Source organism: Ricinus communis, chromosome 5 (genome assembly GCF_019578655.1).
Source record: "Ricinus communis isolate WT05 ecotype wild-type chromosome 5, ASM1957865v1, whole genome shotgun sequence".
NCBI classification, from domain to species: domain Eukaryota; kingdom Viridiplantae; phylum Streptophyta; class Magnoliopsida; order Malpighiales; family Euphorbiaceae; genus Ricinus; species Ricinus communis.
Genome location: NC_063260.1, coordinates 12,582,596 through 12,607,754, shown reverse-complemented (window position 1 = coordinate 12,607,754; position 25,159 = coordinate 12,582,596). Strand labels below are relative to the sequence as shown.

General features: G+C 31.8%; 2 protein-coding genes and 1 non-coding gene across 4 annotated transcripts; 1 reads left to right on the top strand and 2 right to left on the bottom strand.

Annotated features, from left to right (window-relative positions):
* Positions 1–1,217: 1,217 nt before the first annotated feature.
* LOC8279516 lies at positions 1,218–1,925 on the bottom strand. Of its 2 annotated transcripts, none has more exons than XM_002519029.4 (2): positions 1,768–1,925; positions 1,218–1,651 (listed from the first exon to the last, which is right to left on the bottom strand). In XM_002519029.4, exons 1-2 carry the CDS (start codon positions 1,810–1,812, stop codon positions 1,340–1,342), a joined length of 357 nt encoding a protein of 118 aa, XP_002519075.1. In that variant the 5' UTR covers positions 1,813–1,925; the 3' UTR covers positions 1,218–1,339. The 2 variants fall into 2 exon arrangements, with proteins under 2 accessions (XP_002519075.1, XP_015574655.1); XM_015719169.3 differs by having other exon boundaries at positions 1,218–1,648.
* A 4,901-nt stretch (positions 1,926–6,826) lies between these two features.
* TRNAD-GUC lies at positions 6,827–6,898 on the bottom strand. Its single transcript has one exon. It is a non-coding gene; the product is annotated as a tRNA-Asp (tRNA).
* A 9,303-nt stretch (positions 6,899–16,201) lies between these two features.
* LOC8275577 (BURP domain protein USPL1) lies at positions 16,202–17,610 on the top strand. The gene is made up of 2 exons (XM_002519030.4): positions 16,202–16,409; positions 16,644–17,610. Exons 1-2 carry the CDS (start codon positions 16,353–16,355, stop codon positions 17,460–17,462), a joined length of 876 nt encoding a protein of 291 aa, XP_002519076.2. The 5' UTR covers positions 16,202–16,352; the 3' UTR covers positions 17,463–17,610.
* Positions 17,611–25,159: the final 7,549 nt, after the last annotated feature.

The following is a 25,159-nucleotide window of genomic DNA, read 5'->3' as shown; positions in this document are numbered from 1 at the left end:
AGAACAACGAAAATAAAGAAAAGCGTTAAAGATAATTTTAGTCCAGTTGAATTATAAATATTAAACAGGAGTGAGACTTATGTTTAGACAGAAACCCAATCAAGCTTTCATAGACACGCATTGGGCGATATTCACTTTATAGATTTGGTGAAGTGTAGTTAGAACTTTAAACTTATATTTGAAAGTTGTGGAGTTAGATGTTGTTAATTTCAGAAATTATATAGAGAATGTGATATAGAATTAGGAATCGATAGTAAAATGAAATATGATAAAATTAATAAATAAATAAATACTGTTCATAATTCGTAAACACAATGCTTTTTTTTGACCCTCTTTCAAAGCTTAGACTCTGATTCCAAAATTGTAATCGACTTATTGAATTCAAGGGAGAAATTGCGGTCTGCAGTTGGTGGAATTTGTGCTGATATTCAAACAATTTGGCTCATGTATTGGCTAGGAATTCTCTAGCTCAGGGTTGTGATAACTTCGTTTGATTGTTGTCCACCAAGTTCATCCCCACATTTAATGGCTGATATGCGTTTCTTTGGTTTTATTTGTGAATGAAATGTCTTTTTCATTTTTTCTTTCTTTTTAAAAAAAAACCCTCTTTTAGAGACATATTCGAAGCTTATTCCACTTAAAAAGAAAAATCCAAATTATAACTTCTCTGCCAGACGACTTGTAATTAGATTGTTAATACCAAGTAAGATTGAATCAGGAGTAGAACCATGCATGACGAAATTTACACGTTACCAGCGATACAAAACCATTTTGTCTGGAAAACAAACGGCAATAACTTGAATCCTTTTCTCTCTTTTTTTTTTTTTTTTCTTTTGAGAGTGGCAGTAACCCTAATTCGTTTAATAGTGAATAAAAGTGGCATAATCTTCTCAGAAAAAAAAAAAAAAAAAGAAGAAGAAGAAGAAGAAGAAAGTGATCATAACACTTCATCAATACTTCCACTTAGCTTGGTCATGGCTTCAGGCTTCAAGTGGAAATATTGATGAAGATATTATAAGTTGCATACTATTCTGCAAATTTTTGCATCATGATGCTTTAATCAAATGATGCTTTTTCAAATTCCCATGCAGAAGCTACAGCTTTTCTACAAATTAAGTCTTCATCTATTGTTCTGCAGGAGAAATTACTAATTAACTCCCAAAGCAGCTAATTTACCAAAACTCATAAAAGAGACCAGGAAATAAAAGAAAAGTAGCTAATACAAGCACACTAATAATAATAATTTATAACATGCTCTTCTTGATACATCCTTTTTCTACCCATAATTATTTAAAACATGCTCTTATAGATTACAATAACTTCTGTTTCTGATTCTTTGTTACGTAGGAACCTCCATTCCAGTCTTGCTATGCTCAGAAAAGGGTTTCTCTTCTTTCATCTTATCTTCCTTAAACTCCTTCCTAGCTTTCTTGGATTCATCTTGCCTGCGATATATTACAGCAATAGACCTGGTATCAAAATTCTTAACAAAATGGGTCTTTTTATTAGATCCAGTACTTGATAAAGAAGCTGCCTCTGGATCTTGGACAAACAGATCTTTGATTGCTTTTGGCATAGGCTGCTCTCTCATTACGCTCTTCCAGTAGTCCTCGGCCGGTAACTTTCTTGCATAGTTGAGGTTGAAAAACTGCTACAATATAAGATGAACGTATAAGGAAAATAATCCTAGTAATTAGTAGCAGTAAATATAGCAGGCGATGAAAAAGAATAATGAGGATATTGATTCTTGAGTTTTGAAATTCTTACCAAGAAAACAGACAAGAGAAGGAACAAAGTGAACATGTGCTTCATGTCTTTGATTTTGCTACTTGTACTTAGTATTGTTTGGTGTAACTGTACTTTGTTTTATATTGTAGCTAAGCTCTCTTCTCCAGCCTCTTGACTCTTGGCCACTTAATTTATAGGCTAAATACAAGGACAAGTAAGTGATTTTAATAATCTTGTTGCCCCCCACTAGAAGAAAAAAAGTTAGGTTTTTAAACAACGATGAAAATAATAATAATAATAATAATAATAATTGTCATGAGTCAACTCAATCACATATATGCTGCCTAAAATAATGCACAGATAGTTTGTCATGGTCGGTGGTAGGGATAAAGCCCAATTTGACCCCTAAACTTTGGGATAAAACTAAATTTCACCCTTTCAACCTCTTCGAATCCTGCTAGCACTAAAGCCTGCAGAGGGCACATGGAAACTGATTTTTAATTGATCTTTTATTAGTTCTACGAATATGCAATTCAGGCACGGGAACCCATCCAATATCGGGTTAGATATTGGACCCTTACAGCAAAGTTAAATGATAAAAGGACCTCGAAAAGAAATCAAAAGAATGAACTTGACCTTTATTGCAAAATTTAGGAAATAAATTGGACCCCATCCCTCAGTGGTGGTATGCCACAAAAGAGGTCCTTGTAGAACCTAAGGGTATTGAAATATTGGATAATTAGTCTTTTCTGTCATAAATACCCATCCACTGTTAATAATTCAAACTGTACTAGTGAATATAAACATGCTAAAAGTTTTCTCTAAAAGTTAAGTAGGATCTAATTTAACTTGTTATTTAAATTTTATAATCGATAGTTAGAATAATAGCTGAATTTACATTTTAATTAGTCTGGGGGTCTAGCTGAGATGTGGAGTAAACATTAGGAGCCTAAATGAGCTTTTTCCCTTTTATAAATTCGATTTGCTAGAGGCAATTAAGGGACAATCTCTAATGTGGGAATACAATTTTAAAACTCCCCTGAGAAGAATTGTTAATCAAAGCTGACAATAATTAAAACACAACCATTCATTAAAATAGAATCTCAGGGAAAAAAGAAATTAAATGACATACGTGCATATCCTTTGACTTTATGAATAGGAAATGTATTACTGGCTAATTAATCAGAAATCCTATAATATATGCTGGACTGAAGTGCTGGATCTTCATCATCCAGTGTGAAAGATTGTTGTGTGTGTGTGTGTTTCGTAGCAGGCCACTGTTCTGGTTAACATATACAAGAGGGATATTTTTCTGTATGGGAAAAATAAAACATTTGTGAACACTAATTTGACTCCTTGAATTGATGCATGTGCGGGGCAACTGGCCCAGGTAGACTTGGGTATTGGCCAGATAGCATACCACAAATAGCTCCTTCTTTTTTTTAATTGATCAAATGGGGAAAGTTCACTCCATTATATAATGAACCTAGAAAAGTGCACTCTTTGCTGGTATTTGATTATGTATTGGGTCTCAGGATATTCATTTTGTGTTATATTTACTTATGTACCAAAATTGGTGCTAAATAAAGTTTACTGAATTACGTCCACTTATCACAATTGATATCGTATCAGAATTTTTATGCTCTAAAGATTTAGAATTTTTTTTCTGACTGATGTATTTTATCAATTAAAATTTCAACTCAGAATAAAACTTTACATTTTTATAAATTCGGAGTTTGATGAGCAATTGTATGTAAGATTATTATAGCTATTCTTAAACATGTCAAGAGTATTTTCCCTTAACAGATTATAAAACATATATTTTTATCCAACACATGTTAAATCTAGTGAATATTGCCTACTGTGATTTGGCCATTTGCGCTACCTTTTTTTTTTATAGAGTGACGATGAACTGAGCACACTCACTACATGAATTGAGATATCACATTATTCGAGAGATTCTAGATGTTCAAAATCATTTTTACAGGAGAATTCTTACTGTCTCGGCTGTGCTACCGAAAGTTCTGGGAAAGTCGAAATAGGAGAGCACTCATTTTGGATTCAATTTAAGTTTGTTTACTTGAAGTTTGTTTACTTGGTTAACATTACAACATAATCAAAGAACGTGTTAAAGATTCACATAGCCCTCTGTGTTCTTTCGTTTTTTTTTTTTTTTTTTTTTCTGGTGAATTGATACCCCCGTGCTTGACGCATGCTTTTCCTTGAGGAGGAAATCAATTCTTATAATGAGTAAAAAAGTACTATCCTTGATTTTCTTATTACTGATGGCTTGCCTAAAAAAATTACAGATGAACAAGAATTTAGCTAACGAGGTGAATACATATGTTGTTTATATTGTTGAATAGCATGAACATACATTTATGAGATGGCTTTTATCCTTCTTTATAAGGAGATGAACTTTGAAGGATGTTGAGCTGATCCGAAACCTGTAAGAATTCTGTTTTTCTTTTTTTGTTAGTCTACTTCTGTTGTCATCAATAGTAAACTAAGTTAGAATCAATTAATTCGAAGTTGACTTAAACAGCGTAGATGCCTATAGAAAATTTAAAAAAAAAAAAATATTTTCAAGAAAAAGAAATCTAGGGTTTGATACCCTTTTTATTAAAAAAAATAAAAAATTATTTACCTCTTTATACTAGAAATAAATTATATTTAAAAAGAATAGGAGATTGGAACTAAATTCATTTAAATAACTTCATAGAAATATTATTATTAAACTAAATATTTGGTAGCGCACTAATAATAATTTTATTCTTTATAAAACTTTTACTATATATATAATTAACTCTCATTAATGCTATAATAGTTTAAGAGAGATTTAACTTTCAATTCTCATCATGATCTTAAAGAAAATAATTGAGTTATAACGGTCGATTTTACTACTCTATGTATCAGATCAATTATCATAGAATGAAAACAATATAGAAGGATATGCATGGAACAAGTCAATTTCAAGCTTAGAAAATCCTCTCAAAACTTATCTCACACCTCCCGTAAACAATATGTAATGATTGTATGTGATGACACGAAATGAATATATAAAACTCTTTTTCCATGGGGGATGTGGGTCTACTGTTACCATGCAAGACCTATCTATTCTCTGTATCAGGTGATCGATGTGTGAGACTAAAGAATAGTAAAAACTTAGTGGGGGCTCTTGCATTGACTTTTAATCAGACAACATTGCAAAGAGGGACAATTGGGAGGTTGAATTATATATTCTGGAAGCAGCCAAAGACAAAAGCTTTGCTAGCTATAGGTATGTTGGAATTTTCTGCTAAAGTCAACTCGAGATGTGCACCACTAGATTATCTTTCTCTATAGTGCTTAACGACGACAATTGTCTACTGCCACCTTTTTCGTTTGATTCATGCATGGTATCTTTCTTTTTTTCTTTTTCTGTTTTTATTTAAAAAGAAAGAAAATAAGAATTATTGGAGTTCAAACAATTCCTTCTGGAGTATGTAATAAGACTAACTCCGCCAATATTTGAGGCTGATGAACTTGAAAAGTTGATATTAATTTGTCAGTAACTTCCACCATGCTAGCACTGAAAGATCAACACAGGTAGATTGAGATTTCTTTTATATCTTTCAGGTTAGATAATTTTTTAATAAATATTTTAAAAAATAAATAAATTGTGTAGCGCTATATAGAGGTGATTGATAGGTCACAAATAGTTATATTTATTGTGTTTAATTCCCTTGCGATTTGGTTGAATAATGTACTTAATTATAGAAATTCTGTTTATTCTGACTTAGGTGATGAAATATCAAGGATGGAGCAAAATTCAGCCTAAAGACATATTTTAAGTCATCATTTAAAAAAAAAAAAATAAAACCAAGTATTTTGAAGGAGGTGCAGAAATCTGCACAGAAGATCACTGTCAACAAGGCGTGACCAACGCCTTGCGTCCTATGAGCTGTTAAAAGATGCGAAAGAGAGCTTCGAAATTTTCAGAGATTAATTTATGGTGGACCTATCCCTAATTAATTTGCTTTATTTTTGAAAGTGTTAGATTAATAGAACTTTCTTCCATGTATTTAGGGTTTTAATTTATTTAGATCACTCTTAATCTTATCATTCCTTATAGGGATAAGATTAAATAGGAAGCATATTTTTTTTTTATAAGGATTCTACTATTAGGGTTTAGGGTTTTACTTCCTATATAAGGACGGCTGGATACTTTGAAATTATCATTCATATTCTTATTCTTCTTCTATTCTCTACAATTCTTGTGAATTCTTACTCCACCATGAGTGGCTAAGTTTTTAGTTTCTAATTCAAGAGTGAATAAATTCCAATCGTGATTTTGTGGGGCTTTATGCTTAACAGAATTCTTCTTTAATTCAAGTATTCTTTATTCCTTGTTCTTATTATCCATGAATTATTGATATTGATTGAACTAACGATTCAACTTGGATATTGATTTTTCTATTGCTAAACTTTGAATTTGTGATCCGTAATTGTCATGAAAGATTGACACAAGTAGCAAGGAGCTGGCTCATGTGTGTGTGACTGCGGCTTATTCGAATTACATAGCTTGCATGATAGGCTCTAGGGACATAAAGGAACAATGTTAATTCAATTGCAGTTATCTCAATTAATTAATGTTGGTTTAGTCATTCTCATTGTTCTTAATGCTATCATTGAGTTGATATGGAACGCTATCATGCCCAGTTGACTAATGGTAAGTTTTGATTTGGATGTTGGGTTTGAGTCAATTATATTAGGAGAATTACACTTATTGCGGATTTTTTAAGTAAGTAGACTAAGTACTTGAATAGAAGAATTAATATTTTAGCCTATGATTATGATTACAATTGGATGGAATTAGCACTTTTGAATTGGAAATTTGTTAAAATTGATTCTTATTTACTTTAATATTCAGCCTTCATTATTTTATGCTTATTTATAATTTTGATTCAAACATTCAAAATTCCCTTTTTTATTTTACTTTGAGAAGCTATCTACATTAGTTCCCTTGGGATTCGACCTGATTTCACTATTTCTACAAGTTAGTTTAGAAAAATCAGTAATTTATTTTGAAGGGCTTCAACAACCCGTTCAAATTTGGCGCCGTTGCCGGGGACCGAACCCGGGTCACCCGCATGACAGGCGGGAATACTCACCATTATACTACAACGACAGAAAATGAGCTTTTATCAATTGTATTTGCTTTGGATAAATTTCGATCTTATGTGCTTGGTTGTAAAGTTATTGTGTATTCTGATCATGCAGCTTTGAAGTATCTTTTAGCAAAGAAAGAATCAAAACCAAGGCTAATTTGGTGGATTTTGCTTCTTCAAGAATTTAACTTGAACATCAAGGATAGAAAAGGAGTGAAAAATTTTATTGCGGACCATTTGAGTAGGTTGATAAGGGAAGAAGATGACCTACCTTTCAATGACAACTTTCCTGATGAACATTTGTTCCAACTCAAGGGTATGATTCCTTGGTACGCAGACATGGTAAAGTACTTAGTCACAAGAAATCTACCTCATTGTTTTAGTAAGTCTAGGAAGGCAAAGATAAAGAGTGAGTCTAAGTATTATGTTTGGGATGAGCCCTTCTTATGGAAATTTTGTTCCGATCAAGTGATTAGAAGATGTGTGCTTGAAAATGAATTCCAATCTATTTTAACCTTTAGCCATGATTATGCATGTGAAGAACACTTTGGACCTAGACGGGCTGCTAGGAAAATCTTAGATTGTGGTTCATATTGGGAAACTTTATTTAAAGATGCATATCAATTTTGCAAAAGTTGTGAGAGATGTCAAAAAGTAGGAGCATTAACTCGAAAAAATGAAATGCCTCAAGTTTCGATTCTCATATGTGAAATATTTGATGTGTGGGGGATCGATTTTATGGGTCCACTACCCTCTTCTTGTGGTTTTTCATATATACTTTTGGCTGTAGATTATGTATCAAAATGGGTGGAAGCTAAAGCCACCAGAACTGATGATTCTCAAGCTGTTGTAGGTTTTATCAAGGCTAACGTTTTTAACAGGTTTGGAATTCCAAGAGGAATCGTCAGTGACCAAGGAACTCATTTTTACAATAGATCGGTTGCAGCTTTGATGAAGAAGTATGGAGTAAATCATAGAACAGCCACTGCATATCATCCTCAAACCAATGGATAAGTTGAAGTTTCCAATAGAGAAGTTAAATCCATCTTGGAAAAAATGGTGAATCCAGGAAGAAAGCATTGGAGCCTTCGTTTAGATGATGCTCTTTGGGCATACCGCACAGCTTATAAAACTCTCATATGAATGTCCCTTTATCAGTTAGTCTTCGGAAAAGTATGTCACTTACCGGTAGAAATTGAGCATAAGGCCTATTGGGCAGTTCGGTAATGCAACATGAACATGGATAAAGCAGGAATGTCAAGGCTACTATAATTGCAAGAATTAGAGGAGTTGCAATTAGATGCTTATGAGAATTCGAGAATTTACAAAGAGAAGTCCAAATTACTCCACGACAATATTATTATTAGAAAAAAATTTAAGATTGGTCAAAAAGTATTGTTATATAATTCTTGATTGAAGCTTATGCCTGGTAAGTTTCGTTCTCGATGGCTCGGTCCATTTGTTGTTACTAATGTATTCCCCTATGATGTAGTGGAAATTAAAAGCTTGGATTTGAACAAAATCTTTAAAGTAAACGGTCATAGATTGAAAATCTTCCAAGAGGGCGAAATTGTTCCATGTCTCGACAATTTTCCCCTGGATCACCCCACTTATCTGGATGACTGAGACGTTTCCTCACTCCATCGAGCAAAACAACGTTAAACGAATTGTGCTATTGGGAGGCAATCCAAATATTTTTTTTATTTTTTATACTATTTATTTTCTTTCACTTAATTCATTTTATTTTCTAATATTATTTTTTAATGAAGAAGTTTAAATTTTTTTTGGCAAGAGGCAAATCTGGATAAGGCTTGACCACGCCTTATTCCCACACATCTTCTGTTCTATTTTATATTTAAAAGAAAAAAAAAACCGATGTTACTCTTACAGAAGCTCGCTTCCTACAAGGCGTGACCAAGCCTTGTCTCAAGTCGTCTTTTGTTTCGTTTTAAAAAACTGCACCTTAAGATTACAGAAGCTCGCTTCCTACAAGGCGTGACCACGCCCTGTTTCAAGCCGTCTTCTGTTTCATTTTTGAAAAACTGCACCTCAAGATTATAAAAACTCGCTTCTTATAAGGTGTGACCAGGCCTTATTTCACATCACCTTCTGTTTTGTTTTGACATTCATTTTATTTTTTTTACAGAAGCTCGCTCTTTACAAGGCGTGACCACGCCTTACTTCACACAATCTTCTATCCATTTTATTATTATTATTATTATTATTTTATTTTTATTTTATTTTATTTTATTATTTTTTATTTCAAAAAAAATAAGAAAAAGAAAGAGATAGTGAGAAGGTTTCCCAACAGTCACTATTGCTTCCCTTTATTTTTTTTCTATGCACCAACAGCGACTATTCACAACCGTCCCCTCCGCCCGAACATATAAACACCCACCGATCATGGTACGCCTTAAGACTACCGCTCGAAAGAGAACCTCCACCCACCGGTGAAGATAAGCGACGTCCTCCAATTCCGGCGATGCGACTGCAGTTCCTCAACTAAAACATAGCGAAGCAGACCACCCTTTAGACGCGACTTTTGTTCCTCAACCAAACCCTAACGAAGCAGATCCACCTATAGAGACAACAACAGTACCTCAAGAGTCTAACGCGACAATCTCGCCCGACATCGATGAAACCATAGCCCCGCCTACTGCCGACACAAGATTTCATCCAGAAAAAGCAACAGTAACCGCTCGGAACGACGACAAAATCTCATTTAGGCGAACTCGCCTAGGGAAAGGGAAAGTTGTCCTACCACCATCAAAAGACGAACTGACTGGATTTTTAAAATTCACTACCAAAGCCCGAAAGGATAGGTATGCCGATGTACGAACGCGAGTGATTTACCCAGGTAAGTATGTCGACACTCATTCTCTTGAAAAACTGGATATAAAATAGGATTTTGATGCTTTGATAGCTAGTATGTGGTGGAAAGCCTTAGTGAATGTTAGATACCCCACATTTATTGAATTGATTAGAGAATCCTATACAACCTTTCAGTTTGAAACAACAGAGAATTTCACATTTGATAGTCCTGGGGTTGTGCGATATAGATTCCTAGGCAATGAATTTAAGCAATTCATCACTGAATTCAATTTGGCCCTAAGATTTATTAATACTGAATTTTCTCTAACCAGTTAATACAAGAGCTCTGCTATAGATTTTGTTGATAATTTTGATCAGGCAAAACTTTGAAAGACCATGTCTTCTGACCCAATGCATTACGATCCTAGCAACTCCAAAGGTGGGTATCTTAATAAACCTGAATGGGTTTACATGCAACGATTTTTAACATTCAGCTTTTCTGGTAGAAAAGACATAGCCATTGTATGTATAAAAGCTGAACTTTATTTTATTTGGTCCATGTTGCATAATAACATAATCAATTTGGGTTTTTGGTTGGCTTCACAATTCAAACTTATGTTGACTCATAAAAAGCATTTATGTTTAGGCTTTTTAATTACTCATTTAGTTATTCGTCTTCAATTGCTTGATCTCGATAATACTAACTTACATATTGCTTGTGAGATGGAACCATTGGACATCGCCTGCTTGATGAAGATGCACATGCTTGTGGAGCGTAATGGGGTGTACTCTTTCCAAAAGCCTCCTCCGCACGGTCAAGGCGATCCTCCAAGATCTAGGAAATGATCTTGCCCAACGAGCAGTCTTCATGATCCAGAGGATTCCACTGAACCAGATTTTGAAGCTCAATTGGACAAGATGGAACTAAAAATTTTCAAAGATTGAGAGAAATTTAGACGCCTTGATGAAACACTGAGGAGTTCAACCCCCCTGCCTTTTGTCACCATAGACTACTCCACCCAAGTGGCTCACAAAACAAGGGAGTACCACATCTCTTTTCATTTATTTTGAGAGCCATTTTCTTTTTTGATACATCGAGGACAATGTACAGTATAGGTGTGGGGGAGGATAATCACATGATCTCTTTTTTGAAAACATATTTTTATGCTATCTTTTTTTGAAAACATCTTTTTATGCTTACAATTAGGTATGCTTTAATTCATATGTGCTACTTTTTCTTTTGCAACCTTGAGTTTTATTTTGATAACCTGGAATACCATCTAAGTTAGAAATACATTTTTTGTTTGAATTTCAATGCATAAAAGGGGATAAGCATGATTAGTGTTTCTTTAAAACTATATGAAGGTATCTCATTAGTTTATTGATTGAAAAATGCACAAGACTTTATACAAATGTAAACATTCAAGTGAGCTTTTGAGCCTTAGAGCAGTTCATTATATTTAGCTCTGATTGTTTTCTATAAGTGTTGTCAAACTAGTATGATTATTCTAGAACTTGCTTCTGAATTCATATTGAGACCACATTTTTGGATTGATGCTTTAATATGATAAGAGCATTTAGGATTAACCTAATCTTAGAGTCTTAAAATACCTACCTTGTTGATTTTCCTTTTAGTCAGCCACTTTGAGCCTATTTTCTTTTCTTGTTTTCAACACATGTTGTTTAACCCAAGACCTTTCATTTGCTACCTCTATTTTTCTACCCTTATCAAGACAAGAAGTGAAGTATTGCATGGTACAAATGAAACAGAAAAAAAAAAGAGACAAAACAAAAAAAAAAGGAAGAAAATGAGGAAAAGAAAGTTGATATCTATTCCTTTCATGAAGAGGAGAATTGAAGAAGTATTCATCAAATATACTGAATTAAATTGTTACTCCTCACAAGTTCTCATATAAAATGTGGGAATAAATATCAACTTTCGAAATTTTTTATAGTATGTTTCATGGATGTGGCATAAGTTATCATGCGAGAATCTAATCTTTTTGTCTTGATTATGAGATATTTCAGCTCTTCCTTTTATCACACCATTTCCTAAGCCCCATTACAACCCTTGTAAAGTCCCTTTGATTTTTGCATCTAATTCATGTATAGTGGTGGAGACTTGATTCATTAGCAAGCTTATGGTAATAACATGATATGTTTTGATTCTGAGAGTAAATGCACCCTAAACACTTTGAGAGTATTGAGTGAAACCATGTGAGGGTGTTAAGTCTCGTTGCTTTGATTTTGATGAATTATTGAGATACATGTTCTTTTTACAAATTTTATCCTATAAGTGCTAATCTTTTGATTGTCATTATTATTCAGCTCATTAATGTATGTTTAACTTATTTGGTATTTGAGGAGATCAAAAGAGATGAAAGGAATGTTAAAAGGAGAATTGGTATGTTGAATTGAGGTATACTTGAGGACAAGCATAAATTAGGTGTGGGGGAATTTGATAGGTCACAAATAGTTATATTTATTGTGTTTAATTCCCTTGCGATTTGGTTGAATAATATACTTAATAATGGAAATTCTGTTTATTCTGACTTAGGTGATGAAATATCAAGGATTGAGCAAAATCCAGCCTAAAAACATGTTTTAAGTCATCATTTGTCAAAAAAACCAAGTCTTTTGGAGGAGGTGCAGAAATCTACATAGAAGATCACTGTCAACAAGGCGTGACCACGCCTTGCGTTCCATGAGCTGCTAAAAGATGCGAAAGAGAGCTTCGAAATTTTCAGAGATTAATTTATGGTGGACCTATCCTAGTTAATTTCCTTTATTTTTGGAAGTGTTAGATTAATAGAACTTTCTTCCATGTATTTAGGGTTTTAATTTATTTAGATCACTCTTAATTTTATCATTTCTTATAGGGATAAGATTAAATAGGAAGCATATTTCTTTTTTATAAGGATTCTACTATTAGGGTTTACGATTTTACTTTCTATATAAGGAAGACTGGATACTTTGAGATTATCATCATATTCTTATTCTTCTTCTATTCTCTACAATTCTTGTGAATTCTTACTCCACCATGAGTGGCTAAGTTTTTAGTTTCTAATTCAAGAGTGAATAAATTTCAATTGTGATTTTGTGAGGCTTTGTGCTTAACAGAATTCTTCTTTAATTCAAGTATTCTTTATTTCTTGTTCTTATTATTTATGAATTATTGATATTGATTGAACTGATGACTCAACTTTGATATTGATTTTTCTATTGCTAAACTTTGAGTTTGTGATCCGTAATTGTCATGAACGATTGACACAAGTAGCAAGGAGCTGGCTCATGTGTGTGTGATTGCGGCTTATTCGAATTACATAACTTGCATGATAGGCTTTAGGGAAATAAAGGAACAAGGTTAATTCAATTGCATTTATCTCAATTAATTAATGTTGGTTTAGTCATTCTCATTGTTCTTAATGCTATCATTGAGTTGATATAAAACACTATCGTGCACAGTTGACTAATTGTGAGTTTTAATTTGGATGTTGGGTTTGAGTCAATTATATTAGGAGAATTACACTTATTGCGGTTTTTTCGAGTAACTAGACTAAGTACTTAAATAGAAGAATTGATATTTTAGCCTATGATCATGATTACAATTGGATGGAATTAGCATTCTTGAATTGGAAATTTGTTAAGATTGATTCTTATTTACTTTAATATTCAGCCTTTATTATTTTCTGCTTATTTATAATTTTGATTCAAACATTCAAAATTTTCTTTTTTTATTTTACTTTGAGAAGCTATCTACATTGGTTCCTTTGGAATTCGACCCGGTTTCACTATTTTTATAAATTAGTTTAGAAAAATCAGTAATTTATTTTGAAGGGCTTCGATAACCCGTTCAGTGATCATGAACAGTAATTATCTCTTTATACTTATTATGAAAAATATATAATAATATCATCAGTATTAATATTAGTAAGAAAACGAACTGCTCGCTGAAAATATCAATCAGGTGACACTGTGATTGGCATTTCAAACGTTGTGGTGCCATATGTTGCATTTGGATAATGAGGCTGGCTTTGTCTACCAAAGTCAACTCCTTTTGCTCGTCTTTTATAAATGACCATTGCCTACTGGTGCTTTTGATTCGCGCATAATGCTCTGCAAAGGGAATCTCCCCTGTCTTAGTGCATAATAATCGAAATTACATTAAGCTTATTGAGGCAAGAAAGGTTAAGTTTTTAATCCTGTCAATCATCAGTGGTTCGAGTTATACTAATTTATTATTTAAAAATTATGCTAATTATAATCCTACTTGCTCCAATATTTAAGGAATGAAATGAAGCTTAAACGAGGATCAAGCAAAAAAGAAATGATGTAACCCTTGGGAGAAAAGAGGGGTTTCCTTAAGAAGTTTGTGTTTGACCTGTCTTTATATAACAATCTTTTTAGTTTTCTATTTAAATTCTTTAACTTCTTTTTTTTTCTTTTGGCTTCTACATACTAAGGAAATATCATTTGCGAATTTCAGTTTGCTGAAAACAAAGAGGACCCTAAAAAGATTACTTAAAATCTTTATATATACAATTATTATATGTATTAGTTTCTGTCAAAACAAAGCCGAAAGATAAGTTCATTGAAAAAAGAGATCAGCCGAAACAAAGCCAAATCTTATAAGATCTGAAAAAAGAGAGAAGCCAAAAGATAAATGGTTGGGTGTAACCCATCTCTTTATCTGGGTCCTACTGGGTGAAGAAATGCCCTTCAGTAGGTGGCTATGCTACAAGGTTGATGAGTTTGTTAAAATTCTAATCAAGAAAATTACGATATACCTTTCAAAGTTTTCCAAATCCATATATTAAGAAAATAAAATCAATTTCATGTTAGTCAGTCCACATTATGATGATGAATGTGATTGACACGTTTTTCTCTTTTTTAAATATACTGATCGTCCATGAAATGTGTATTATTATTGGGTCGGGAGTGTGTGATTGGTGTTGACAAATTCATTACTGTTAGCCCTTTGGTAATTAAGGTGGGAAGATTAAGGGTTGAATCTTCTTTGAAAATGAAAACCATATTATGCCAGCACTGTCTTAGTTTTGCGAAAGGCAATTTAAAAATTATCACTGAGTGATCATATATTTCGACTCCATATGGACATCAAGGAGCATCAGAGTAATTTCCTGTTTTAATATCGCCTAATACAAAAATATAGTAATGCCATTTGCTGAGAGGGATCATTAATCTGCATGATGATATATACTGATGGGTTAAAAAGAAGTTTTAACATGTTCAATTAAAAAGTGATTTGATTAATAATTTCATTTGTAAGAGTTACAAAAATTCTGATTTCAAGTTTATCAGTTTATTTATCATCCCAATATCTTTCATTTCAATTCATGCAATTTGGTTCCCATTCGATTTGTAGCAAGTTAATGGAGAAAAGATGGAAATGAGAATGTGGGGGAATTGCTCGACACCTCATATCACAATGTATTCTGTTCTTTCGGGATTTCTGTATGCATGGAGGAGTAGGCAAATTGTGCAGCACGTAAGAAGCACTATAAGCGGTCTAGTTTCGACCAAGTGGAAGGCACAGAGACAGAGAGAGAGGGGGAAAAAAGAAAGTAGAAAGGAAAAGATACTAGTGCACTTTGCAGAAAGCACTTGGCGATGTCTTTCCCAAGTGAAAGTCAGCAAAATCTTATATATTATAATGCAGTAGAAAGAAAGACTACAACAAGTCCACAGCTTTTGGGTAGAGTTCATGGGATAGAGTTGAATTGTGGAGTTGATACCACTATACTACCAAAGAAATTAAGTCCAACAAGCAGCAGCTGCTGCTTTTAGGATTGCTGTTATCATTTCAACCAGGAAAGTCAAAAAAGTTTGGCACTACTGTTTGTCATATGCCATTATCATCAAACAGTGCAAGTTTTCAGCCCAAATGATGCCTTTTCTTTTTTTTTTCTTTTTACCTTACATTGTAGATTGATTCAGTTTGGCAAAATTTTCAACTCCCCTATACTCTATTCCTTCCTTCAACGATCGCTTTCCTCCTAGAATTAATATAGTGTCATGTTAGTTAACAGTCCACCTTTCTAGGGAAGGCTACAGACTAAGGCCACATCAACCCTCACTTATTTAATGAAAACTATATATTGTATGTATATGTGAGCAGATGGGTCTGTATGATCACTAATTACATGTGATTCTTGCAATTTAAATAACAGAAAAACTGGTTAATCAAGGAGCCACTTAATCATATATTTATAGAGCCATGTGGCAAGGCTTTGCAACTTGATATATATATATATATATATATATATCAGTTCTAAAAGAAAACCATTAATTTAGTTTGGTTTTGACTTATCACAAGCTTAATAAAAGTTGTGCTAGTTGAAGTATCTTCTAGGACTCAGTTTTTATTGGCCAAGACCAAACAAAAAAAAAAGGCCAAGATCTACCTGACACGCAAGTTGACTACTATACAGTCTGATTACATGTTTCTCAGCTCAGCTAAATTGTCCAATAAAAAACTGCATTATCATTTTCTCTTCCAATAAAAAATATTCTCAAACTTGTACTGATTTTTCTATCAGTTCAATTTGCAATTGACTGTTTCATTACTTCAAGAGCAGAGAAAATTAAAAGCAAGAAAAAAGAAGCATATAAGTTTTATTTCAAACTTCAAGGAAAGCAGAGATGGGGATCCATTTTTCTTCTTGGAGAACCATCTTTAGTGTTCTTCTTGTTTTAGTGGTAATTTCCTTCTTCTTTCTATGAAATGCTACTTTAGTTCTTGCCTTGATTATATAAATTTTGTTTCTTTCATTTTACACTTATTTGTGGACTTATCAGTGCATCTTCCTGCACCTTAATTTATCATGATTCTTTTCATCCTTTTTCAACATTTGCATAGGTTTTAGATGCAAGGTTTATTGTATTTCTTTGATCCAATTCATTTCTCAATTTTCGTTCAAATGTTTTATACAGTTTGCCAAAAGTAATAGTGCCAGGAAGATACTTGATGATTTTCAAGAAAGTTCATCAAAGGATAACCAGTTAGTAATCAAAACTGGCTACAAGGGTCATGCAAAAGATCCACATGGCGATCATCTATCACTACACATGGATCCTTCACTCAACGTTTTCTTCACCATAAATGATCTGAAAATTGGAAAAACAATTCCAATCTACTTCCCCAACAAAGATCCTTCAACTTCTCCTCATTTACTATCTAGAGAAGAAACCAGTTCAATTCCTTTCTCATTATCACAACTTCCTTACCTTCTTGAATTATTTTCTTTCTCAGAAGACTCTCAACAAGCCAAAGGCATGGAATATACTCTAAGGCAATGTGAAGTTGAACCCATTGAAGGAGAGACCAAAACATGTGCTACTTCTTTAGAATCCGTGCTTGATTTTGTAAGATCCACCTTTGGATTAGATACCCAATTCAAAGTTTTAACTACTAATTACGTCACTAATCCAATTAAGCAACTGCAAAATTATACCATTTTAGAAGAGCCTAAAGAGATATTGGCAACGAAGACCATAGGATGTCATATAATGCCTTATCCTTTTGTGGTTTACTATTGCCATAGCAGAGAAGGTGGTAACAGACTATTTGAGATGTTATTAGGTGGTGAGAATGGAGAGAGAATTCAAGCTGCAGGTATTTGCCATATGGACACTTCTCAGTGGGACAAGGACCATGTTGCATTTCATCTGCTCAAATTCAAGCCTGGATCTTCCCCAGTTTGCCATTTCTTCCAAGCAGACAGCATTGTTTGGGTGCCTATGAATACTTAATTCTAAATCTAGGAGTGGCTTTTAAGATCGTAATTGTATTTAAATATGAAATACTTGTAAGAGTTGATGTACTGTGTTTAGAGGGTTGGTCCTTCTTGATTGTATTTAAAATGATTAGTGCTTATCAAGATATGTGCTTCTAATGAAATTGCTGGCATCAAGCTTCCATTTAGTCGTTCAATTAAACGCACAAGGCTGTAATCACATCCAACCAACTCGAGTCTTGACAAGTTGAATCACGGCTCGATTTAATTTGATAAATTTTGAGCTTTTATATTCAAGTTTAAGGTCGGTTTATTTCAAAGTTATGAAAATAAATAGCTCATTTATTATGTTAAATAAGCTAAAATCAAATTTAATTCATGAAGTGGTTGAATATTAAAAAAAAATCAAGTTTGAATTTGTTAAATATATATTCGAGCTCGAGCTCATTAAATAGTTTTTATTATTTGTTATTAGTATATAATAAATATTACACTTATTATTATTATTATTATTATTATTATTATTATTATTTTAAATTTAAAAAAAAAACTCAAACTCGAGTCAGTAAATGGATCGATAGACAAGTTCATAAATGAATTCGTATGAACTAGATCGCGAGCTTTATAAATGAACTGTAAGCGCGTGAATTAACAAATTAAACTCTATTAAATTAAAATTTTAATTTGATAAAATTATCAAACTCGATTTTAACTTAATTAATCTTACAAATAATTTCAAACTGATATTTTATTGAGACGAACTTTAAGTAGCTAAATCAGATGTTTGGTTGGTTTGTAGGGGTCTATCCATCCATCCTGATCTAGCAAGGAGAAATGAATTTGGAATCAAATAATGTTGGTGTCATTTTAATGAGTGACGGTTTAATGATACAAGACATCCTATCTTTAGAGATAAAGAAGGGCGTGAGCTTTTTGTACGTCATATCTAATTATTTTTATAGATAATTTTTCTAACAAAACTCAAAATGAAAAAAAAAAATCATACATTTCAATAAAAATGTGAATCCCACTAACGGTGCTTGATATAAACATTCCAAACACAAGTTTTCCTGTATGCATGTTTCATGAATTATAGAATATGCATTTCCTAACACTTCACAGAAAATATTTCAATATAAAAAAAAATTATTTATTATAGAATATTATATCTAATGGATATTATACATATAAAAAATAAATATTTTAGTACATGTAAATGAACAAAAAATATTAATATGTATCTAGTCTAATAAAAACTTTTTGACATGTGTTACTATATTCTGGCACATATGATTTTTAATTTTAACACGTGTACTTATTATTAACACATGAAATTCAAGTTTATGTATAATTTTTAATATAATACTAATTGTTATAAATTTAATTTATTATAATTTAAAAAATTAAAAATAATAAAGAAACGTATACACTTTAGAAGTAGAATGCACCACACATTTTAAAAAGAAAATGCACCACAATATAAAAATTTGTAGTATAACTTTAGCTTGATTTTTTTGTTTACCAAACTGTATAAGGACAATTTATATTATGTGTATATATATATATATATATATATATATATATATATATATATATATATATATATATATATATATATATATATATATATGCCCTTCCAAAGAATCAACTTCATCTCAAACACAACCAAGATTTTCAACATCTGAAATACCAAGCTCAAACACCATATTACAAAATGTTGATTACCAAAGCAATATCCCTAGACCTGTTTACAATGAACCAAAAAATGATGATGATATAGAGACCGTCTCTACCCCCTCTTCACTATCACCATCTGCAATAACCCAAAATCTATAAGCAGAAATCAATATGATTTCAAAAGATTTTCAAATCAATAAAAAGCTTTTACATGAAGATTTCTATTCAAAATAAAATCATTCCAAAAAATTTTAATTTTTTAAACATTTTCTACAAAAAAAGGACAGTATCCAAGAAGGATACTACCAATTTTGCATACAAAACAAAATCCAAATCAAATTTTTTGATTGGTTTCAGATTTATTGCAAAGAAAATAGTATTCCTTATCCTTTCAAAGAAAAACTCATTAGTCCTGTTACTGTAAGGAACAAGACTCCAGAGTGGAAGGTCGGAGAAAACCAAACCATTCAGTCTGATCATCCTCCCCTTAGAAAAATGACAATTTCTTATGGAGAGAACGAAATAGAAGCCTCACCTTACAAATTAGTAGGAGAAGAGTTTGAGAAAAATGTCAAGAATATTATTCAGTACAACAATTTCTCAAATACCTATCTTAACACAATAGGGAAGCAGTTTGTTAGGATAGAAAACTAAATTCAAAAACCTCCTACAGTCTTCACCTCTCTAATCCCCAACACTGGTCATCAAAGAGAGGTAAGCCAAACAGAAAAGCTCAAAACCCAGTCTTCAAACCCTACAAGATCTCAAAGCCTAGTCAAGACCAATTTTAAAAGCAAACTGAGTTTGCTAAAGCAGTCCGAGAACATCTTAGCAAATTAGCCACTTCTGAGTCCTCCAAAAACCTAGTACCTGATACTCCACAAAGCAGTAGAAATATCAGTGTTATAGATCAAGCCCAAAGCAATGAATCCGATGATTGAGAGCTTGAAAGTATCACTGAAAAACCTTCTCACATCAACAGATTGAGATGGCAAGCCCTTAGATTGACTTGGCATACTTCTAGGAATACTGCCCCGGATTTAGGAATAGAAAATAGAAATAATATCCTCACCCAATCTAGATTCAATGCTTCTTTCGTCTATGAATGGAATATAGATGGAATGACGGAATATAACATTCTTGGTCTCTTATAACAGATGACCATGGTAGCCAATGCCTACAAAACCTAAAGTGGTACCTCAGATAAAGCCATAGCTGAGCTCCTTATAGCTGAATTTTCTGGCGAGCTTAAAGGATGGTGGGATTACCATCTCACACAAACACAACAGCTCCAAATCCTAGGTACCATCCAAACCACCATAGAAGGGACCCCTATCTTAGATGAGCTAAGAAATCCTATTGAGGATGTTGTGTCAACCTTAAGCTTGACGATTTTCCTCCATTTCATAGGAGACCCATCTCTTCTAAAAGATAAGAATGCTGAGCTCCTCAGCAATCTAACCTGCAAAAAACTTAGCAACTTCCAAGCCTATAAAGATACTTTCCTAACTAGAGTCATGCTTAGAGAAGATTCAAACCACCTTTCTGGAAAGAAAAATTCTTAGCTGGTTTACCTAAGATATTAGGTGAAAGCGTTAGGAATACCATAAGAGAAGCCCATAATGGCCAAATTCCTTATGATTTCTACACCTATGGTGAATTAGTTTGCCTTACTCAGAAAGAGGGATTAACAATTTCTCATAACCTTAAACTCCAAAGACAACTCAAATGGAAAATGAATAAGACTAGACAGGAGCTAGGTAGCTTTTGTAATTAGTTTGAGTACAATCTCATAGAACCTTCCCCTACCTGCAAAGGAAAATGCAAAGAAGATTTTTCTAAACTTTATAAGAAAAAACGTTTTTTTAAAAATAGGAAACTGCCAAAAATAGAGAGAATTTCTACAAAAAACCATCATCTTCTAGATTTCCAAAATAAAATTTTAAAAAAGATTTTAGCAAAATTACTTGCTACAAATGTGGGAATAAGGGACACACTTCAAAGTATTGCAAGTTTTCTAAAAAACTTCATGAGCTCCAAATAGAAGAAGAAAATTTGAGCAAAGTTTCAGCTCTTTTTGTTGATTCCTCTGAATCAGAATTTTCCAATTCCGAGGAAGAGTTTCAAATTGATGAAATTAAAACCTCTTCCGATTATTCTGAATCGGAATCAGATGAAATTCTAAAAAATATTAATATGCTCACTAAGCAACAATAAGCTCTTCTTGAGGCCGTCAAGCATATTAATGACCCTCAAATTCAAAAACAAGTTTTGAAAGAAATTCTAAAAATTGAAACCCTCATCCTTTCTTCTAGTAAAAGTACCTATAATCTTACTATAATCTTGGAAAAAGGGAAAAAGCTAAAAAAACTCTCTCCCTACTATCCAAGAACTTCAAAAAGAAATTAAAACCATCAAAGCTGAACTCAAAGAGTTGAAAGAAAAGTAACAAAATGATTCTGTTTTTCTCCAAAGCTTGATTCTTAAATAAAATAGTGATTCTGATTCTGAAGAAGAAAATAATTTTCAAAACCTTGAGGTTTCTGAAAATGTCCCAGAAAACTTCATTAATGTTTTAAAAGAAATAACCTCAAGAAAATATTTGATTCAAATAAAACTCATTTTCCGTGATGATTTCCAGATAGAAATTATAGTTTTGTTTGATACGGGAGCAGACCTCAGCTGTATCAATTATGAGTTAGTTCCTAAAAGATATCATCAAGAAAAAAAATAAAGGCTCACCTCAGTCAATAGTTCAAAGATCATAATTGCGAGGAAAACTGAAGCTGCAATTCTAAACAACAATATTGCTCTAAAAAATATTTTTATTCTTACAAAGGATTTACAGCAAACTGTTATTTTGGGAACTCTTTTTATCAATTTAATTACTCCTTTCAAAGTAACTACTGCTGGTATCATTTTTAAAGCTAAAGATTCAAAGATTGTTTTTCCTTTTTTAGAAAAACTCAAGAAGAAAAATCTCAATCTTATAAAAGCTCACTCAATTTATAATTTTGAGATAAATGCTTTGCTTAAAGGAAAACAAACCCAGCTTTTCCACTTAAAACAAGATATGGGTATAAAAAGAATCCAAAGCCAATTACAAAATGAATTTATCCAAAGAAAAATTTCTGATTTGCAAAAGAAAATCGAAAAAGAAGTTTATTCTGATCTTGCTAATGCTTTTTGGAAAAGAAAATAGCATATGGTGGATTTACCATATGAAAAAAATTTTAGTGACAAATAAATTCCTACCAATGCCAGACCTATCCAAATGAATGAAACCCTTGAAAGCCATTGTAGAGTAGAAATAAAAGATTTAGAGCAAAAGGGTTTAATTACTAAATCCAGATCCCCCTGGTCGTATGCAGCCTTCTATATCAACAAAAATAGTGAGATAGAAAGAGGAACACCTAGGTTGGTGATTAACTACAAACCTTTGAATAAAGCTCTAAAGTGGATTAGATACCCCATTCCGAACAAAAAAAATCTTCTTCAAAAGCTTAATTCTGCTTTTACTTTTTCAAAGTTTGATATGAAATCAGGATTTTGGCAAATCCAAATTCATCCTAAAGATCGATACAAAACTACATTTACAGTTCCATTTGATCAATACGAATGGAATGTGATGCCTTTCGGATTAAAAAATGCTCCTTTTGAATTTCAAAAAATTACGAATGACATTTTCAATCCTTATTCAAAGTTTTGTATTGTTTATATCGATGATGTGTTCATCTTTTCAAATTCTCTAGAGCAACATTTCAAACATTTGGAGACATTTTTCTATGTTGTTAAGAAAAATGGTCTAGTAGTTTCAAAGTCTAAGGTATCTTTATTCCAAACAAAAATTAGATTTCTTGGACACTACATCTCCTGGGGGACTATCACCCCAATTGAAAGTTATCTAGCTTTTACTTTGAAATTTTCAGATAAAATTTTGAAAAAAATTCAATTGCAAAGGTTTCTTGGCAGTTTAAATTATGTCATGGATTTCTATCCAAATTTGAACTGTTTAGCAAAATCCCTCCATGATAGATTAAAGAAAAATCTCCCTGCATGGACTGATGAGCATACAAAGATTGTCCAAAGCATTAAAAAGCAAGTTGCCATTCAAAATTGTTGAAACTGATGCATCAAATTTAGGTTATGGTGGAATTCTCAAACAAGTTCAAAACAAAAAAAAAATGCATTGTCCAGTTTATTTCTGCACACCGGAATGACACTCAAAAGAATTATTCAACTATCAAAAAAGAAATTCTTTCGATAGTATTATGCATTTCAAAATTTCAAAGTGACATTTTAAATCAAAAATTTCTTTTAAGGATTGATTGTAAATCCGCGAAAGAAGTATTGCAAAAAGATGTTCAAAATATAGCTTCAAAACAAATTTTTGCCAGATGGCAAGCCATTCTTTTTATTTTTTATTTTGAAATCTAATACATTAGAGGAGATTCGAATTCAATTCCAGATTTTCTAACCAGAGAGTTCCTTCAAAAAACAGGAGTGACAATGCCAAGAAAATCGAGAGCAAAAGACAAAGAAAAAAGCCAACAGCAAATACAAAAGTTGTTCAAAACCTAAAAAAGGAGATTTTACCCTCCTTTTCAAAACCTATATATATATATATATATATTCATTTGAATGGATTGGTGGGTATGCTTTGACAAATATTCATTGACAAAATAATGAATATTATACCTACAAATGATGAATATTTATATCAATTATAAATTTTTTTAATATGCATCACAAAAACAATAAAAACTTTCGTAAATAATCAATATTTTTATTTGAAAATATTGATGAATATTATATATACAGACAATGAACATTGCAGTATCAGATAATGAACATTAATATTAATACTGATGAATAATACATTAAACGAAATGAACATAAATATTAATCGTAATGAATATTAAGTTCATAGTTAATAAATATTTAAATATAAAAAAATATTTATCATAGAATATTACATCTAATGGATCTTATACATATACAAAATTGATATTTTAGTACATGTAAATGAAAAAAAAATTGTATCTAGTCTAATAAAACTTTTTGACATGTGTTATTATATTCTAACACATATAATTTTTAATTTTGACACGTGTATTTATTATTAACACGTAGAATTCAAGTTTATGTATAATTTTATAATTTTTCTATTAACTTATTTATAATTTTTATATTTTTATATTAATAAAATCTTAAAATATAAAAAGACTAACAAAGACATTAAAAATTAAATTTATTATTATTTTTAAATATTTTAATTAATTATAAAATATTAAAAGATCTATTTAATTTTATATATAAATTTAATTATATTATTATTTATAATCAAAATAATTAGAGCAGTCATACATCATGCGGGTAAAGGACTAACTTTCATAAATATATAAAAAATATTTAAAAAATTTTCTTTCGTGTGTTCCGGGGAGTAATTCAATCTCTTCAATCTCGGGATACCACGTCTTGGGCTATTTTACCTCGATATAGAAATTTCGTAAGATAAGCAGGATGTTGAGGTCCGAAATTCGAAGTGAAATTTTTGATTTGCCCGTTCCTAGTCGTCATGGGAAAGAAAGGCAGAAATAAGAAAGAGATTCTTCCCTAAGAGCTTGTACAGTACTACCATCGAAAGAAAGTCCAATTGAAACTGGCATAAAAAATATTTAAAAATATTATATTTAATATAATATTAATTTTAAATTCAACTTATTATAATTTTAAAAAATAAAATTTCATTTTCAAAAATAAATATGCATGTTAAGATAAAAAAATTTAAAATATTAACAATAAAATAATTACAACAATTCTATAACACACAAATAAACGACTCACTTTTTAAATATATAAAGAATTTATTCAATATATAACTTTTAATATTTAAAAGGAAGTGAAGTGTGGCTCCCTCCCCACACGTGCATAAAAAATTTTGATTTATGGACCCGAATCCATGTCATATGCATTGCACAAAAGTCACGTGGAGGTGTTTACATCTAAAAATATTTTTGAGAAGCCCATTAAAAT